This window comes from Macaca fascicularis, chromosome 14 (genome assembly GCF_037993035.2).
Source record: "Macaca fascicularis isolate 582-1 chromosome 14, T2T-MFA8v1.1".
Taxonomy (NCBI): domain Eukaryota; kingdom Metazoa; phylum Chordata; class Mammalia; order Primates; family Cercopithecidae; genus Macaca; species Macaca fascicularis.
The window spans coordinates 10,844,742-10,865,027 of NC_088388.1; the positions used below are offsets into that span (position 1 = coordinate 10,844,742).

The 20,286-nt window shown below is 45.9% G+C and overlaps 1 protein-coding gene across 1 annotated transcript; it reads left to right on the forward strand.

The window, feature by feature from the left end:
• Positions 1 to 5,073: 5,073 nt before the first annotated feature.
• Positions 5,074 to 20,109, forward strand: PLAAT2 (phospholipase A and acyltransferase 2). The gene is made up of 4 exons (XM_005577516.4): positions 5,074 to 5,143; positions 8,226 to 8,340; positions 14,412 to 14,680; positions 19,814 to 20,109. Exons 1-4 carry the CDS (start codon positions 5,135 to 5,137, stop codon positions 19,913 to 19,915), a joined length of 495 nt encoding a protein of 164 aa, XP_005577573.3. The 5' UTR covers positions 5,074 to 5,134; the 3' UTR covers positions 19,916 to 20,109.
• Positions 20,110 to 20,286: the final 177 nt, after the last annotated feature.

The following is a 20,286-nucleotide window of genomic DNA, read 5'->3' on the forward strand; positions in this document are numbered from 1 at the left end:
GAGAACAGAATTTATCAGAGTGTGTCTCATGTAGTAAGGATAAGTTTTTTTTTTTGGTAAAACTTTTGTTCTATTTATATACATATAAATATCCAGAGTACATTGTAAGATGTATTTCTTACTGTTGGTCTTGGTCAAAAAAGTTCGAAGGCCTCTGCTTAGAGAAAAGCTGGCGCGTGTATGCCAGGAGGCTTGTGGAGAGTATTAACAGTAGTGTGTTCAGTAATGGTGACACACTGGGAACACCCCTGATATGGTTTGGCAGTGTCCCCACCCAAAATCTTATCTTGAATTGTAATCCCTACATGTCAAGAGTGGGACTAGGTGGAGGTAATGGGATCATGGGGGTGGTTTCCCCCATGCTGTTCTAATGATGGTATGTGAATCTCATGAGATCTGTTTTTTTTTTTTTGAGATGGATGGAGTCTTGTCACCAGGCTAGAGTGCAGTGGCGCAATCTTGGCTCACTGCAACCTCCACCTCCCAGGTTCAAGCGATTCTCATGACTCAGCCTCCTGAGTAGCTGGGACTACAGGCATGCGCCACCAAACCCAGTCAATTTTTGTATTTTTAGTAGAGATGGGCTTTCACTATGTTGGTCAGGATGGTCTTGATCTCTTGACCTCGTGATCTACCTGCCTCAGCCTCCCAAAGTGCTGGGATTACAGGCATGAGCCACCGCGCCTGGCCAATCTGGTGGTTTTATAAGAATCTGGCATTTCCCCTGCTTGCACTCACTCCATCCTGCTGCCCTGTGAAGAAGGTGCCTGCTTCTCCTTTGCCTTCTGCCGTGATTGTAAGTTTCCTGAGGCCTCCCCCAGCAATGCAGAACTGTGGGTCGATTAAACCTCTTTCCTTTATAAATTACCCAGTCTTGGGTATTCCTTCATAGCAGTGTGAGAATGGACTATATACAACCCCCAGTGATTGTTGACAGGAGTCAGGATAAGTAAACTGTAGCACATTCCCATTAGCCACGTGGGAATAGCATGCAAATGAATGAATAGCTATGGCCAATCAACATGGGTATGAAACTTAATACTGAACAAAAAAATTGTTTTGGAATGCTTGATGTTTGATTCTACTTTTACAAACTTTAAAAAACATAAACTAAATGTATATTGTTAAGGATTACATTTATATATTATTAAGGGATGTGTTTTTTAAAAAAATTAAAAATCAATAGGACAGTAGAGACAAAATTCAGGAGAGTGGCTACAACTGCATTAGGAGGAAGAGGAACACAGGGTTAACTTTTTTGGTAACAGCTTCATTGAGATATAATTTATATACTGTTGACGGTGACTGTGAAACCTCTGTTCTTGTCTTCTTGGTTAAAATAATTTTAACAAGAGACACAGGCGTAGAGGAACAACAGAAAGCAATTTATTGCAAAAGAGAAAGAACACTCTGAAAGCTAAGTGTAAAAAGAAACAGCCGAAAGTAATTTAGTGCAAAGGTAAAACTCTGAAAGATACACTCTGAAAGGTACACTCTGAGAGATAAGTCAGCGTGGGCTGATCGAGAGTGAGTCAGCAAAGACTGGCTCTGAGGGGACTCCCTTTGTGAGAATCTTACCTGATCATTCACAGGGGGTGGGAAGAGGTGTGTTGCTAGTAAGCATGTTCTGGGTGGTCCTCTGGGTGCACGTGAGCAGTTGCTGTACATGGTTGTTCCTGCACCGCATGTCTCATGACCATCTTAAATCTCTACCCAGGGGTGTGTTTTTTCCTATTATAATGAGCAAAGGGTCATTCTGAGGACAAGCAAAGTTCAAATGCACATGCTCTCTACAGGGGAAAGTCCCCACTGGAGGTAGTTCTGCTTGGATGAGCTTGATTACAACGTGAGTGCTGAGGTTTGTTGTGTTGTTGGTGCGGTTGCTGTGTCCCAGTGAACGCGGTTACAGGGCTCATTGTGCTGTTGACAGGGTGGTTGCCATGTCCCAAGTATGTGGTCATCTCCTTGATTATCTGTCCTGCCTCAATACCATATAGTTTACTTACTAAATTGTATAATTCAATACCCTTTAGCATATTCACAGAGTTATGAAACTAATACCACAATCAACTTTAAAACCTTCTCATCCCCTAAAAGGAAACACTGAACCTGAGTCTCCTGGCCCTTCCATCCCTAAATAATCATTACAATCATGAATTTACTTTATGTCTCTGTGTGTTTTCCCATTCCTGACAGTTCATATAAATGGAATCATATCCTATATGGCTTTTGTGACCAGCTTCCTTCACTTATCATGTTTCCAAGCTTCCTCCATATTTTAGCATGTATCAGTACTTCCTTTTTATGGCTGAATCATATTACATCATACGACTATACCACATTTCGTTATCCATTCGTCAGTTGATGGACATTTGGGTGTGTCACCTTTTGGCAATTATGAATAATGCTGAGTATTAGTCAGGGTTATTAGTCAGGGTTCTTCAGAGAACCAGAACCAATAGGAGGTTATCTGTCCATCAAGATTTCTTACAAAAAATTAGCTCATGCAGCAGTCACAGAGGCTGAGAAGTCCCACCATTTGCTGTTTGCAGGCTAGGGACCCCGGAGACTCAGGAAAGCCAGTGGTATCATTCCGTCTGCATCAAAAGACCTGGGAACCCGGGGAGCCGATAGTGCAAACCCCAGTCTGAGGGCAGGAGAAGATGAGGTGAGCTGCCTCAACACAAGCAGTGAGGCAGACAAAAACGGGACGAATTCCTTATTCCTCTGCCTTTGTTCTATTCAAGCCCTCAACAGATCGACGCTCCCCACCTACGTAAGGGAGGGTCATCTGCTTTACCCATTCCACCAATTCAAATGCTGGTCTCATCTGGAAGCACCTCACAGACATGCCCAGAAATCACGCAGCATCTGGGCACCCCATGGCCCTGTCAGATTGACACATCAAATTACCCACCACTGTTATGAACTGTGTGGACATCTGTGGACAGGTTTTTGTGGGACAGGGCTTATTTAAGAAACTGGTTATTTCCTATTTCTTCAACTAGGTTTACTGATACCTGAGTGTTTTGTTATTATTTCTAGTGTTTTACACTTATGTTGCAAGTATTCTTCTATACGGATATAAGATTCAATAAAACCCTTTATTTATTTATTTATTTATTCTGAGACATAGTCTCGCTCTGTCACCCAGGCTGGAGGGCAGTGGCATGATCTGGGGTCACTGCAACCTCCGCCTTCCAGGTTCAAGCGATTCTCGTGCCTCAGCCTCCCAAGCAGCTGGGACTACAGGCACACGCCACCAGGCCCGGCTAATTTTTGTATTTTTAGTAGAGACGGGGTTTCACCATGTTGGCCAGGCTGGTCTCCAACTTCTGACCTCAAGTGATTCACCCACCTTGGCCTCCCAAAGTGCTGGGATTACAGGCATCAGCCACTGTGCCCGGCCAAAACCCATTAAAATTATATGTAGCCCAAGATATTCCTGGCATATACACAGAAAGATAACATTGCCTCTAGAAAGGGGAGCTGGGTTGCTGGAGGCTGGAGGTGGGGAGAATGGAGGCTTATCTTTCCTTTTATAGCCTTTTATACAATTAAACAAATATAGAGAGTGTATATGTGAACAAAAATGTAAGTATTCCAAGCTTCTGTAGGCCTAGAGCTCACCATCTGGCCGGGTGTGACCTGCCCTACCCCGTTCTCTGTCGGTAGAACTTTGACACCTTTCCTGCTCATCATAAACAGTAGGGAGACAGCGAATTCTCAGTCCACCGGCCCTTGATTTGCAGCGTCTCCTTTCCTATGGCTCCTGGACATAATTTCCTGACACTGTGAACTGCTTGGATTCGGTGAAAAGCCACAAGCGCCAGCATGAGTACAGTGATGTTGCTTCCCAACTCCACCCTGCACGGTCTGGTTGGTCATTGTGCCCACCCTCCTGAGATCCCTTCAGCGGACCGCATGTGGAAGTCCTCCTGTCCAGGGAAACAGGGGTGTGATGTGGTTGCAAGGGGAGGGCAGGCATAGGATGAAATGAGATTGCCGGACTGGAGGTCCGCCCCTAAAAGGATGATGAGCAAGCCCGGGTGGGACCGGCCCAGAGGGCTCTGGACAATGGGGCAGGAGATAGTTAGCCAAGCCAACCCCACTGTCTCCCTCTAGAAGGAATACTTTGAAGATTGTCCCACTGCAACCCAGAGGAGAATGGAGTGGAGGTGCTGAGAGAGGCCGTCTCCACGGGAGCAAGACCGCGTGGGCTGAGGGAGTAGCTGGTCGTGCAGAGCTGCTGTGGAGTTTTCCAGTTCTGGCTCCAGTCCATCTGCATCCCCACAGTAAAGCTCTTTGTTTGTTTGTTTATAGCCCGAAGAAAGTAATTTAATGGTCCTTGCCCCCATGCCCCGCAGTGAGGATGCTCAGCTCCACCCAGCCCCACCCACCCCTTCCTGTCCAGTTTGCTCAGGACCGGACAACTATATGCAGATGTCAGAAGAGATACTTATTTGGAGCTTGGGTAGCATAAGCATGCAGGTGCCTCAAAGAAGCAACCTCTACACACCCAGTCATGGGTTTTGTTTCCATTTGGTGGGGAATGAGTGTTCTGAACTGTGGGTGAGAGGCAGAAAGGGGAGTGGTTTGCAAACTGCGGTCCTAGCAGCGTCACTCTGTTTCCAGGGTAGAGGAATGGGTCTCCAATGACATGATTTGTCTAGGGCCATGGGGTTTGAGGTTGGTGGAAATGTCCGCCTCTCCTAGCAACAATCATTCCCAATTTGGAGGCATGAGTCTCAGTCTCTCTGGGGCTCCTCTCTCCTTTTTGAAAATTTCCCCCATGGACTCTGTCTCTACATCCTGCCTTGCCCCCACAACCACTGGATCTTGCTTGTTCCACCTGAAACCTGGTGATTGTCAGCTGTGCCCCTGACCACACTGCCACTAAGTCCTTCTCAATCTAGATCCTGAGCTCTGATTCCTCTTCTCTCTGATTTTCATGCTCCCTTGCCTACTTGATATGTGCTCTGCCCCTGTTTGAAGACGGAAAATTTCACATGAACCTTGATCTATGTTCTAAAATAGTTGTATATGGGCTGGGTCACGGGGAAAACGAAACTCAGAGCTAATTTAAGGCTGGACACAGAGTCAGCAACCCACAAGACATCATCTTGAAGGAAGGATGGCTTTGGTAAGTCCCCAGAAAGGGTTTTAAAGCTTTGATCTGAGGAACAACCACCCTGTTAGTGGTGACTATGTGTGTTCTCCTTGTTGGTCTGCAGCTCTGGCATGGAGGGCACATGGGCACACGCTGAGGTCTGGGGGTCTGGCTCTCTCAGACACCGTGGGAAGGAACCATAGCACTGGGTTATGAGCCCAGAGGGTCCCCAGCCTCAGCTGCTGCATGGGGTCTGGTTCTACTGAGGCTAAAGTTTGGGTTTATGCTTTTCCAAGCCCTCCTCTGGCCACACTCCCAGTGGCTCCGCTAAGCCTCCTGAAGGCAGGAATGGTGGGCTCAGGGAGAGCAGCCCTTGGTTCACCACACAGGCCACCTCCACCGTCACACCATCCTCAGTGGGTGGAATGAGCTGGGGAGGGAGGGTCCAGGGAAAGGGCTCCATCTGTGTGGGTGGTGATGGGGGCTGTCAGAAAGGGCTCTGTCTCCCTTGCCTCCAGGCAGGGCCAGTTCCTCTACGTTACCTCCTTCCCTCCAATCCCTTCTTAGGTTCCTTCTTCCTTCAGGCCCAATAGCAGCCACATTTCCTGAGTGCTCAGGGTCCAGATACCATGCTAAACACTTACTTAATCCACACCAGGTAGTTAATAAGCAATCCTATGAAGTAGGCATAATACTGCCAACTTCACAGATGGGGGGAATGATATTCTGGTAAGTATTAGAGAGGGGGCTGCCCAAAAGGCAGAGAGGGAATTTGAACTTATGAGGGTCTGACTCTAAAGCTTCAACTTAAAAAAGAAAGAACATATTTAATTTCAGGAGGAATATGTGAACACATTCACCTCATTTGAAAAACCAAAACTCTAGCCTGGGCAGCATAGTGAGATCCATTTCTACAGAAAATATTAAAATTAGCCAGGGATAATGGTACATGCTTATAGTCTTAGCTACTTGGGAGGCTGAGGTGGGAGGATTGCTTGAGCTGGGAAGGTTGAGGCTTCCTGCAGTGAGCTGTGATAGTGCCGCTGCATTCTAGCCTGGGTGACAAAGTGAGATCACGTGTCAAAAAAAGGCAAAAGCCAAAACCAAAAATGATTAGTATAAAAGCTATTGTCCCCTTTGACCATCTTTCCCATCTGTACAGCCTTTCCCCTTGGTATAGCCTGGTGTGTATTCTTTCAAATATTTTTCTATGTTTTTGCATACATATATGGCTACCTTACAAATATTGGTTTGTAGCTTTGGGGTTTGTTGTAGTTTTGAATTGCATTCCCTGAGGACATTTCAGTTAGGAAATGCTTGAATCTTTTCCTTTATTTACCAGCTATTGGAATAATATGGTGATTCTTTTCTGTCCTCCAAAGATGCCTACTGTTTTTAAAAAATATCCTTATGAACACATGGGTTTTAACGTATTTGATGTGTTTCAGTCTGTGTACAGTTATTATTATTTTTTTTTTTTGATGCTCAAATTGTCCCTTATTTGGTCAAGTTGACTCTTGACCCCTCTAGTCAAAGGCTTTACTTTTGTTTTTTAATTTCAAGATTTTTGGGGGGGAATATGTGGTATTTGGTTACATAAATGAGTACTTTAGTGGTGATTTCTGAGATTTTGGTGTACCCATTATCTGACCAGTGTACTCTGTATCCAATGTGTAGTCTTTGTCTGTTTGTTTGTTTGTTTTTGAGATGGAGTCTCACTCTGTTGCCCAGGCTGGAGTGCAGTGGCATGATCTCTGGGTTCAAGCAATTCTCGTGCCTCAGCCTCCCAAGTAGGTGGGACTACAGGTGCCTGCCACTATACCCATCTAATTTTAGTATTTTTAGTAGAGATGGGGTTTCACCATGTTGGCCAGGCTGGTCTCAAACTTCTGACCTCAGGCAATCTGCCCACTTTGGCCTCTCAAAGTGCTGGGATTACAGGCGTGAGCCACCGCGCCCAGCCCCAGTGTGTAGTCTTTTATTCCTCACCCACTCCCACCCTTTTCCCTGAGTCCCCAAAGTCTCTTGTATGATTATTATGCCTTTGCGTCCTCATAGCTTAGCTCCCACTCATGAGTGAGAACATACGATGTTTGGTTTTCCATTCCTGAGTTCCAATTCCATCCAAGTTGCTTCAAATGAAAGGCTTTACTTTTAACTATAGCTCCCCACCAGATTCTGAGTTGACTGGCACTCTCGCCGCCCTCAGCAGCAGTTCAATTCCTTTGTGGCCTGGCTCAACTGAGTTAGGGGGAGGAGGGGTGCTGGCTGGCACCATAGCATACTGGAAACAGAACTCTTGTGGCAAGGGCTGTCTGCCATCTGCCATTCTGGGTGTGGCCAGGGCAACATTCCTCCCACCCATGCACCCTCCAGAGGGGCACTGCCCTACCACCAACTCCAACCACACCCTGCCATCCCTTGCTTTAATTTTAGCCTGAGCTCAGACTTCAGCTGCCCTGGGCTTGCCTAGGACATTCTGGGATGGTTAAAGGCATTAATGTTGGAAACTTTCAGCCCTACCCTTCATTCCTGCTCTTCTACTTACTAGGCAAGTTACCTAACCTTCCTGAGACTCCATGTGCTCATTGTCAAGTGGGGGTAATGATAGTTTTCACCCAAGGAGCAGTGTGTAATGTGGGTCAAGTGTCTGCCTGCCTCTGACATGCTGGGCGTTGCAAGTCAGAGCTCTAAAACTCGTAGGAATCACTTGGGCTCAGGCTCATGGCAGGTGGCCCTTAAAGAGGCATTTTAGGCTTCCTTGGGAATCATGCAGTCACTTGCTGACAAAAACATACTCTGTGCATAAAATGCACTCACATTCAGCCTGGGCACATCACTCCATCACACTCCTGTGCTGCACATTCATGAAAATCTCCCTTAAAGATACTCTCTTCATCTCCTCCTTGTCCCCTGAAGAGCACCTTTTCAGTCCTGCAACCCCAGTAAATGAAGGTGCTTCCTACACATGTGAGCAGTGCTCCTTCTCTCCTGTTTCCCGCAAGTGATGAGCAGAGGGAATCTGCAGGCTGGGCTGGGGCTCCTTGCAGGTCAGGCCCTAGAATGTTTCCTGCAGATGACTTACCTCTGCCTGTTTCTGGTTTTTCTGTTGCAGGCTAGACGAAGACGAACACTGAGACCTGGAGACCTGATTGAGATTTCTCATTTTGGCTATGAGCACTGGGCCATCTACGTGGGACATGGCTATGTGGTCCATCTGGCTCCTCCCAGTAAGGATGGGTTCTCTTTTTAAGCACAAGGGTTGAGATCAAGAATGTGAAGAGATGCACAATTATGTGCTTGTCCTCACTTCAGGGTCTAGCAGAGTAGGCACTCAATACGTAATGCTGAATGAATTGTGCTTTTCCTGCTAGATGTAACAACTGCTATTCTTCTTTCACAGTAAGTTGGTGGAGAGACTATTGACCTTTATTCCATTATAGAGTGGTGTTCAGTCTGACCAACTCATTGTGCTTGGTGAGCATCCCTCCATGGGATCTCCTATGCATTTGTTGTTCTGGAGGTACAAGCCAGGGTAAGAAGCAGTTACTTCCTTCACATAGCTTACAACTGAGCGCATCGTACAATGGAAGGAGCGCGTAGGCCTCCCAGCTCAATAGAACCAGTTTGGAATTGTGACTCCTCTGCTTACAGACTGTGTGCCTTGAGCATGCGGCTTCACATCACTAAGTTCAGCTGCACCTTCTATAGAGCAGGGATGAGAATCCCTATGTCCCACCTCATGGAGGGATGAAATGAAGGAAGGTACAGGAAAGCACTGGTGCAGGGCATGGCCAGGGGCTAAAGCAACCTCCCTTTCCATCTGAAGCATTGTGGCATCAAAGAAAATTCCAAAATACTGGAAACTACTCAAGTGCAAGACATCAGGGGATTGGTCAAGTAAAATAGATATACCTGCGTATAATGGAATGCTATGCAGCCATTAAAATAGTTGTACAGCAGGTGTATATATACACTTTATACACATCTATATATACACACATAGATGTATATATATTTACATATACAGATGCTCTGAGTTTCACTTTCCCTGTGGCCCAGCCCAACTTTCTATGTGTATATGTACACATACAGATTTAACTCTTTTTTTTTTTTGAGACGGAGTCTCGCTCTGTCACCAGGCTAGAGTGCAGTGGCGCAATCTCAGCTCACTGCAACCTCTGCCTCCCAGGTTCAAGTGATTCTCCTGCCTCAGCCTCCCGAGTAGCTGTGACTACAGGTGCCCGCCACCATGCCTAGCTAATTTTTTGTATTTTTAGTAGAGACGGGGTTTCACCATTTTGGCTAGGATAGTCTCAATCTCTTGACTTCATGATCCACCCACCTCAACCTCCCAAAGTGTTGGGATTACAGGCGTGAACCACCACGCCCGGCCCAGACTTAATTCTTATAGAGATTGTCATGATGAGTCAGTGACTGCTGACAAATATTTAAGACTCTTGAGAGAATACAGTGCATAACACGTATTATCAATATGACTAATAGGAAGATATGTATATGTACGCATACAGACTTGGACTGGGTCACCAGGGAAGTGAAACTCAGAACATCTATATATGTAGATATATATGCAACTCTTTTCAAGAGTTGTAGAAATATTGATACTTATATATGTATATATGCACATCTATATCTATATATAGATGTGTATATAAATGAAATCAAATCAAGCTAGAGAAGTTTAAAAGGCTTGTTGCACATACAAAAGAACAGTTCTTGAATCCAGAGACTTTGAGCTAAAATGACAAGAAGCTTGGCTCACAGCAATAATAGCTCGGTTTACAAAGTTATGTAAATGAAGAAGTGCATTGTTTTCTGTTGTAATTGACTAGAGACTTACATCCTTTTAAGGGAGCAGTGCTGCATAAACTTACTTATTTGCATCTGAGTGGTGAAACTGTGAGGTCACGTTGCCATGTGACTTTAAACAATTTGGATATGCCCTGGTTACTAGGTCCAATTACAGGCTATAATAGGCTATAGGTCTACTTTTTCCTCCACGTTTTTGGGTGAGAAAAGCCTGATTGTTGCATTCACAGACAAACATGTAGAGGGCTTAGAATAGTTGGGTAGTCCTAGTGTGAAAGGATTCTGTAAAGCCTGTTTAAGTTCAGTAAAGGTTTTCTCATGTTCTATTTACCATGGAAGAAGTTCCTCAGTGCTATTTTTGGTTAGTTAATAGAGTGGAAATGGCTGGGCACAGTGGTTCACGCCTATAATCTCAGCACTTTGGGAGACCGAGGTGGGTGAATCACTTGAGGTCAGGAGTTCAGGACCAGCCTGGCCAACATGGCAAAACCCCATCGCTACTAAAAAAAAATTCAAAATTTAGCTGGGTGTGGTGGTACATGCCTGTAGTCCCAGCTACTTGGGAGGCTGAGTCATGAGAATCACTTGAACCCGGGAGGCAGAGGTTTCAGGAAGCCAAGATTGCACCATTGCACTCCAGTCTGGGTGACAGAACTAGACTCTTGTCTCAAACAAAACAAAACAAAACAAAACAAAACAAAACAAAACAAGCCATCAGATCTCATGAGATTCACTTACTATCATTAGAACAGCATGAGGGAAACCGCCCCCATGATCCCATTACCTCTACCTGGTCCCGCCCTTGACATGTGGGGATTACAATTCAAGATGAGATTTTGGATAGGGACACAGCCAAACTATATCAGGCATGTTCCCAGTGTGTCACTATACTGAACAGTCTACTGTTAATACTCTCCACAAGCCTTCTGGCATACACAAAAAAAAGAGTGGAGAGGCCACTAAAGAATAATTTGGGTTCTAGGACTTGCAATATCCTGCAAGCCTGAGGAATCCTCTGAGTTGTCTTTCAGTTACAGGTCAAGGAAAATTTGGATATTATTTATTCTTTCTGGGCACAGAAATATTCCTTTTTTAGATAAATTATGACCTAGATAATGAACCATCTCTTATGAAAGTTGAAGCTTATCTTGAGAGGTCTTATACCCCTTATAAGCTAGTTGTTATAAGAGTTATGTTGAGTAAATTTCTGAGTCCTCTTTAGATGAGGAACACAGAAACAAATCTGCATTTCTGGGAAACATACTGCATTTCTGGGAAACATACTGCATTTCTGGGAAATTTCAGGGGTTTTAAATTTTTATGTAAAACTTGTGAAAAGTATAAGGGAGCCTCAATAATACTATCCAAGTATACTGTTGACTTCTCCAAGTAAAATTAAAAAAATATTGACTTTCTCTGTCTATTGGGCTGCTAAAGAAAGCAGAGCATAAGTCCACAATGTTGACATGAGGATAGCTTAAGTTTTATTTATGGTTACAGCTAGCATTTTGGGGAAATCAGAAGAATTTTAAGTTTTTCGTTACATGGTAATGAGTGGTCTAGGACTATTCAAACTATGGCCTCCATTTTAGTTTCTCTTTAAGTGTGTGCATGTGTTTAGTTTTTAAAAAATCAGACTTATTTAAGAATAATTTACAAATAGTAAAATTTATCCTTTTTAGTATGCAATTCTATGAGTTTTGACAAATGCATATGACTATGTAACCATCACCATAATCTAGTTATAAAATAATTCCCTAATTTTCTCTGTTCAGCTGAACCCATGGTTGGAGTGGCCCCAAAAGTGGTGTCAGGGGAGTTTCTTCAGGGGACTGCCCCCAAAAATCCTGAGATGGGGCCAGTTTGGATTCCAAAGAAAGAAGCACTAAATGCCAGGCTGATCAGTCCAAAGCATTTATTAGGCGAACTTATATGCAGAGGGCTGAAGGGTCCTCTAATTGGACAGCAAGACAGTAGATGTTCTTCCCAGGAATGTCCAGAACAAGGGGGTTGGGTTATGAGGTTCACATGAGGGTTTAAAGAATTTGGTTCAAAGCTGGGGCTAGTTTCTACGTGCTTAGCAACACATTGGCTCTTTCAGTGTTTCATGCAACAACCTAAACAACTTTATCCGTGCCAGGGAATGAATGTTAAAGGCTCCAGCTTGGGTTCAAGCCTGCAGAGGGCAACACGCAGCTAGTCGGGTCACAGAGTGTCAAGGCATTCTGTGTTAGTCAGGACAAAGAAAGAAAGTGGGGGAAAACTGGGGAACACTACACCTCATCCCGTGAAAATTCTCCCATGCCCCTTTGTTGTCAACCCCCATATATATGCTCACACCTCCAGTTCCTGGCAAGCTATGATCTTTTCTCTGTCCCTGTGGTTTTGCTTTTTCCAGAATGTCATATAACTGAAACCATACAGAATGTAGCCTTTTGTGTCCAGTTACTTTAACTTAATGCATTTAAGATTGATGTATGTTGTAGCATGTGTTAGTACTTTGTTCCTTTTTCTTGCTGAATAGTATTCCATTGTATGGATATACCACCATTTATTTATTCATTCACCAGCTGAATGACATTTGGGTGATTTTCAGTTTTTGACAATAATCATTAGAGCCACTATAAATGTTCCCATGCATGTTTTTTTTTGTAAGTGTGAACACAGATTTTTATTTCTTCTGGATATATACCTAGGAGTGGGATTGTAGGGTCATATGGTAAGTGAATATTTAGTTTAATAAGAAACTGGCAAACTGTTGTCCAAAGTACCTCACCAGCAATACAGGAAAGGGTGCTATCTATTGGGGAGAAGGAAGAACCGCATCCCAGAACTGAGAGACTGAGGGGCAGGAATAGGAGAGTGAGAGGAAGAGGGGGAAGAGAGGGGCATGGGGGAGACTGACAGGTGGAAATAGGGGGTGAGATGTTGGAAGACTAGGGGCAGAGATAGGAAAACTATGGGGCAGAAAACAGAATCTTAGAAGCCAAGAAGGCAAGACATTGGGTTAGGGGAGATAAAGGGGTAGAGATGGAGGAGACAGTGTATTTTTCTCATGAAAATGAATAAATTATTGGTGACATATTTTTATACCTGTATTAATCTTGTTTCCTCCAGCTCCCCTTCTTTTTAGGATCTGCAGTCCGTCCAGACAAGACTGGGTCTGACTCGTCTGTTTCTCTCCTTGGCAGAGGGTCTTTCTGGCCCCCATTCCTGCTCCTGTAGCTGGAGTGAGCTGGGACCAAGACATTTGTTTAAATGTCATTTTGAAAAGAAAAGAAAAATCAGTAAAGGAAAGTGTGAATACACACCTAAGTTTAGAAACTAGTCGTTAGATAAACTGGCTGTTCAGAAACTGACATTACAACAGGGTTTCTTTAAGCTGGGCTGCTTCTAGCAGGGTCCATTGTAGACCCCTGGGTCCATTGGGCCCTCCCTGAGGGTTCTGGGTGCTGTCACTTTGCCTCTGTTTCATTGCAGCTTCCCAGGAGGCTGGGGTCCCCTTTAGAGGCCAATTGGAGAGTTTAAAGCTGGAGGGCATGGACATCCCCTGGCCTAGTTCCTCTAATTTGAAAATGATGACACCAGGGTCCCAAGATGAGAAGGACTTTTTCTGAAGACACAGAGTAAGAGAGCCAGGGCCAGAATCTGGGGGCCCTGGATTCCCGGGACAGGCTTCCGTCTTGTTCTGCTGTTTCCTTTCCTATTGTTTCAAAATGCCACCCTCACCTACTGGAGCTCCCACAGCACCATCTCGGGGCAATGGAGTGACATTTTCTTTTCTCTACCTTTTTGGAGACAAGATGTCACTCTGCTGCCCAGGCTGCAGCGTAGTGGCACAATCACAGCTCACTGCAGCCTGTAATTTCTGCGCTAAAGCAATCCTCCAGCCTTGCCTCTGGAGTAGCTAGAATTACAGGTATGTGCTGCCACGACCAGCTCATTTTTTAATTTTTATTTTTAGAGACAGGAGTTTTAGTACATGGTGCAGGCTGGTCTCCAACTCCTGGCCTCAAGTGTTCCTCCGGCCTTGGCCTTCCAAAGCACTGAGATTACAGGCACCCGGCCTGGAGTGACTTTTTCTAAGCCACAAGCTAGTGAGAGGCAGTTGGGACTATGGCCTGGGGCTCTTTTGCCTCCTCTGTTTGCCCTGTACCACTCTGCCTTGACTGTTGACTCTTTCAGGTATATCTAAACTCACATGGTCCTTTAGAGCTCAGGTTATTTACTTTAGAAATGAGGAAACCAGAGCCTAGGGACCCATGGTGACTTCTCCCAAGTCACCCAGGCTTGGGTCTTCCCTGTTCTCAAGTTTAAGGCCAGGCAGGATGGACAGGTCCTTCCACAGCTCCTCCTTCTCGATGGTGCTCGGGGCACCGAGCTGGCTCGGAGCACTGCTGGCTCCACCGAAGTTGGAGCCAGCCCTGAGCCCCCCAGGCCCTGCCCGGGACTGAACTCACTGTTTGCACAGGTGAAATTGCTGGAGCTGGTGCGGCCAGTGTCCTGTCTGCCCTGACCAACAAAGCCATAGTGAAGAAGGAACTGCTGTCTGACGTGGCTGGGAGAGACAACTACAGGGTCAATAACAAACACGATGACAAATACAGGCCACTGCCTTGCAACAAAATCGTCAAGCGGGCAGAGGAGTTGGTGGGGCAGGAGTTGCCTTATTCGCTGACCAGTGACAACTGCGAGCACTTCGTGAACCATCTGCGCTATGGGGTCTCCCGCAGTGACCAGGTGCATCTTCAGACTGTGTCCCCTTCCCAGGAGCCAGGCCACTCCCTCAGCTGCCAGAGGCTGGGTCCCTGCTGGGGCCAGGGCGGGATGGAAATAGACATGAGCAAGACAAAATAGCAGATATGAAACCCCTGCCCTTGAGGGTGTCACGTTTGGGGTGGGGACAAGGGTGGGGGGATATGCAAGTTGGCAATGTAGACCAGTGCAGTGGGTTGGGGGGGTGGCCACAAAAGGGAGTCACAGCCTGAAACAGCCCTCCACAGCCCTAGAGGCAGGCTTTATGATTCCCACTTTACAGATGGGGAAACTGAGGCTCACCATGCTTAAGTAACTTGTCCAAATTCATTGAACTCCTAGTTATTGAGTCTCTAGTCCATGTCAGCCATGGTGAAGAGGGGGAGTTAAAACTACATGTGTTCTCTCCAAGGGCCCAGATCAAGGAAGGCTTTGTAGAAGAGGTAACAGCCGAGCCCAGCCTGATTTAATTATGTTGATTAATCTGAAAGAAAATGAGCTGGAGATTACCAGGGAATGGGAGCAATAAGGGCTATAGGCAGAGGGAACAGCGTGAGCCAGGAAGGGGAAAAGCCCAGGTCATATTGGGCAATTTTTTTCTGTAAAGGGCCAGATAGTAAATATCTTAGATTTTGTGGGCCAGGTGGTGTCTGTCTTATTACTCTGCTGCCGTAGCTTTGCAGCACAAAAGCAGCCACAGACAACATATAAACGAACAGGCAAGGCTGTCTTCCAATAAGTGTATTATTTATTTTTTACAAAAATAGTTCACAGGTTGGATTTGACCCAGGGGCCATAGTTGGCCAACGTTTGGATACAGGGTCTCACAAACTTTTTTTTTTAAATACAGGGTCTCACTCTGTCACCCAAGCTGCAGTACATCACGTAGAGTTCGATCACGGCTCACTGCAGCCTCGACCTCCCGGGCTCAAGCAATCCTCCCACCTCAGTCTCCTGAGTGGCTGGGACGACAGGAATGTGCCACCATGCCTGGCTAATTTTTGTATTTTTCTGTAGAGATGAGCTTTTGCCATGTCATCCAGGCTGGTCTCGAACTCCTGGGCTCAAGCAATCCGCTTGACTCGGCCTCCCTTGGGATTACATGAGTGAGCCACCACACCTAGTCCAAGACAACTTAAAAAAGCACATATCCTTTCATACATTCTTAGATGACATCAAACACTTAAAAAAATCATAAATGTAAAACATTTGTAAAGGAAAGGATGGATTTTGGTATATTGCATATTACATATTTGTGTACGTATTTTCTTCACAATCTTGGAGTTGCACATTTAGCTCATTCAGTTAGGAAAAAATGTCTTCCGTGTAAACAGTCAAGCCAGGTGTTATTTTCAAACCAATCAGCCTAATCAGGCTTATTTTGACATTCAGAAAAAAACTGACAATTTTTCAATTCAAATGAATGTATTAATGCACAGTTCCATGACAACCATCTCACTTTAGAATTCTCATTCTAAAGTAGCAGACAGATGAGGCAGGAGCCTCGACGTGGTTGCACATTCCTTTCTGAAGCCCTCCCTGTTTAGGAGCAATGCATTCTTGAATCCTCCCTTACTGGTGTCTAGGAGTGTCTACACCTTAGCCTGTGCACCATAGATTCAGGGCACGGAAGGATTTAGCTCTTAGGAGAAGGAGAGGTGATAAAAAGGGGAGATGGGCAAGGAAAATCCACAACTTCTGGAAACAAGTGCCCCAGGAGAGAGGCCAGGCTATTAACTGAGAGCGTGCCAGGCCATGCTGGGCACGGGGGCATGGTGGGATATGCTCTGGAACTCAGTGGGAACCCTGCTGACAGGGTCTCCCCTCGGTTGAGCTGAGGAGGGTGGACCTATCTTTGGATGGAAGGGGTGTCGGAAAGGGATTGGGGATGGGCTGCCTTATCATGCATCTAAAAGCTCTTCTATAGGCCGTGCGGAAGCCACGAAATCAATCTGGAAGACCCCAGTTTTAGGAAGTGGTTGGCCCTCTGCTGTGCTTCTGAGGGGTCAGAACTCAAGCCGATGGGGAAGACTCAAGGGAGGCAGTTTTCTCTGATTTAGTTTGTCCCTTGTCCTTGAGCCTCTCTTGTTGAACTTCATCTGCTGCAGGTCACCCATTAACTTGCCTTTCTTTCTTCCTCTCCCTCCTTCCTCCTCATCTGACTCTGCGTGTCTGGAAGGACCCTCCTCTGTCTGTCTCTAGCTCTCGCTCTGTAAGAAAGTGGACTTGTGAGAACTGCAGGACTCTTGGCACACAACGCCATGCAGCCCCTGCTCTAATAGATGACCGAGCTCTAGCACTGCTTCTAGCAAAATAAGGCTGTGCCCGTAGGATGGCCCCAGCCCCACGATAAATGCCTGCCTAAGAAAGCCGTCTGCTGCCAGGAGAATTTACCGTTTGTTCTAACCAACACTGGACAGAGACGCTGGCCCTTTCTTAGAGTGTTTATTAAAAAGGACTTGTAATTATGAATCCTTCCTCTGTCCCTTTGAAACATAGATACAGTCATCTCTTGGTATCCATGGGTGGGGGAGGGATTGATTCCAGGATCCCCTGAGGACACCAAAATCCATGCATGCTCAAGTCCCTTGTATAAAATGGTGTGATATTTGCATATAACCTGTGCACATCCTCTCATGTACTTATTTTATTTTAGAGACAGCATCTCACTCTGTCACCCAGGCTGGAGTGCAGAGGTGCTCCACTGAAATGTGACCTCAGCCTATTGCAGCCTCGACCTTCCTGGGCTCAGGGGATCCTCCCACCTCAGCCTCCTGAGTAGATGGGACTACAGGCACACGCCACCACACCCGGCTAATTTTTGTATTTCTTTTTCGTAGCAATGGGGTTTCACCACATTGCCCAGACTGGTCTCAAACTCCTGGGCTCAAGTGATCCACCTGCCTTGGCCTCTCAAACTGCTTAGGATTACAGGCATGAGCCACTCATAATTACTCATAATACTCAGTGCTAAATGCTATGTAAATAGCTATACTGTATTTTTAAAATGTGTATTATTTTTTATTGTTCTTTAAAAAAAATTTTTTTTTTTTTTTTTTTTTGAGACGGAGTCTCGCTCTGTCGCCCAGGCTGGAGTGCAGTGGCCGGATCTCAGCTCACTGCAAGCTCCGCCTCCCGGGTTTACGCCATTCTCCTGCCTTAGCCTCCCGAGTAGCTGGGACCACAGGCGCCCGCCACCTCGCCCGGCTAGTTTTTTGTATTTTTTAGTAGAGATGGGGTTTCACCGTGCTAGCCAGGATGGTCTCGATCTCCTGACCTCGTGATCCACCCGTCTCGGCCTCCCAAAGTGCTGGGATTACAGGCTTGAGCTACCGCGCCCGGCCACGTGAGTTCTTTACTTTGTCCATCCTCAGTCTCCTCTGGAAAGTGGGAATTAGAATCACTACCTCCTAGGGTTGTCAGGCAGATTAAAAAAATACTGGGCCTGGGCCGGGCGCGGTGGCTCACGCCTGTAATCCCAGCACTTTGGGAGGCCGAGGTGGGCGGATCACGAGGTCAGGAGATCGAGACCATCCTGGCTAACACGGTGAAACCCCGTCTCTACTAAAAATACAAAAAACTAGCCGGGCGTGGTGGCAGCGCCTGTAGTCCCAGCTACTCGGGAGGCTGAGGCAGGAGAATGGCGTGAACCCGGGAGGCGGAGCTTGCAGTGAGCTGAGATCGCGCCACTGCACTCCAGCCTGGGCGACAGAGCGAGACTCCGTCTCAAAAAAAAAAAAAAAAAAAAAAATACTGGGCCTGGAGAGTTCCCAGCACAGTGCTGATATCTAGAAAGCAGCCATTCTCACAGTCTTCACCCCTACCCCCCACCCCATGTTGTTTCCCCCAGTCGCTCCAGCGCTGGTCTCTCAGAGACAGTGGCGCAGGCAGGGGCGGACCCACAGGATCGCAGCAGGCTGTCTTGGCTAGCTCCCAAAAGCTGTGCCAAGCACACCGACCCTCAGGGGTCAGCCTCACATCTCTACGGTTTTTTCAGCGTATCCTCTTCCTTCTGGAGGACCATTTCCTGTCAGCACATAAGTGAGGCAATCTTACTTATTAAAGCACACCCTCCGTGCTCCTCACGGTCCAGCATTCATTCAGCAGATGAATTATGAGTGTCGACTCTGTGCCTGGCAGTGGGATCAGCACCTGGGACATTGAGACCAATCCAGGCGAGGTCCCTGCCCTCAAACCTTGGGTAGTGAGAGTTCCCAGGGGTGATTTCCCAATTTTACATCTGCCTTAAGGGCCCCAGTCGGCCAGCCCTGACCTAGAACATCTGGGCACTGCCCCTCTGTCCTTGCCACAGCCACACTCTGGGGGTTTATTATGCTTTTTGCATAATAAATTATTATTATTTAAATTAAATTAAATAATTAAATATTATTATTTAAATTAAATTAAATAATAAATTATTATTTAAATTATTAAATCATTTAAAATTAAAATTATTTCAAAATTTTTAAATAAAAATTAAATTAAAAATTATTTAAATTATTTAAATTATTATTTAAATTATTTTTATTATTTTTTAAGACAGGGACTCACTCTGTCACCCAAGCTGGAATGCAGTGGTGTAATCTTGGTTCACTGCAACCTCTGCCTCCTGGGTTCAAGTGGTCTTCCTGCCTCAGCCTCCTGAGTAACTGGGACTACAGGTGTGCACCACCACTCTCAGCTTTTTTTTTTTTTTTGTATTTTTTGTAGAGATGGGGTCTCACCATGTTGCCTAGGCTGGTCTGGAACTCCTGGGCTCAAGCGATCGGCCCATCTCGGCCTTCCAAGGTGTTTGGATTGCAGGTGTGAGCCATGGCGCCCGGCCTATTATGCTTTTAATACCCACAGGGTGTATCTGGTTTTCCTTCTTTGACTCTGTGTATATCACACCTATGGCTTTGTTCTTCCATTCATTCTGTGCCCACCAGACATCTCCACTCCTCTTTCCTGGGTGGCCTGACCTCTTGGCATCCCCTCTCCCAGCCAATATTTGTTCCCTCTGTGATTCAAATGAAGAGGACTGGGCCAGATGAGTCTTTCCTAAGCCGTAGTTTCCTGGTGTATGTATCGTGGTCCTGCCCTGATGCTGAGTGTGCTCTGCCTTCTCTTCCGCTGCAGGTCACTGATGCAGTCACGACAGCAAGTGTGGCAGCAGGCGTGCTGGCTGCTGCAGGCCTTGTGGGGTTGCTGCTGGCCAGAAGCAAGCGGGAAAGGCAATAAATCCAAGAAATTGTCCCAACAACAACCAATTCTTACGGAGGAATATTATCTAGCCAGCAGGAGTGGAGTTTGGCTTACTGATTTTACTGTTTTGTGTTCATGAATCTTTATTTTAATGGAGTTAAAAGCATAGGAAAATTTATTTGGAAATGCAGCTTAGTATGAATTCTATTAAAGACATCATTGGGCTCTGCTATGGACTGAATGCTTGTGTTCCTCTCACACCCCAAATTCATATGTTGAACTCTAACCCACCTGTGGGAGGGTATTGGAGGTGGGGTCACTGGGAGGTAATTAGGTTGTGAGGGTAGAGCCTCTAGGATGGAATTAGTGTTCTTATGTGAAAAGGAAGAGTCCAGACTGGGCACAGT

Bases quoted from the DNA above. Each gene is read 5' to 3' on its own strand.
- PLAAT2 (XM_005577516.4), top strand. The intron at 8,341-14,411 runs GTAAGGATGGGT...CTGTTTGCACAG, and splicing joins GGTCCATCTGGCTCCTCCCA to GTGAAATTGCTGGAGCTGGT. The intron at 14,681-19,813 runs GTGCATCTTCAG...CTTCCGCTGCAG, and splicing joins GGGTCTCCCGCAGTGACCAG to GTCACTGATGCAGTCACGAC.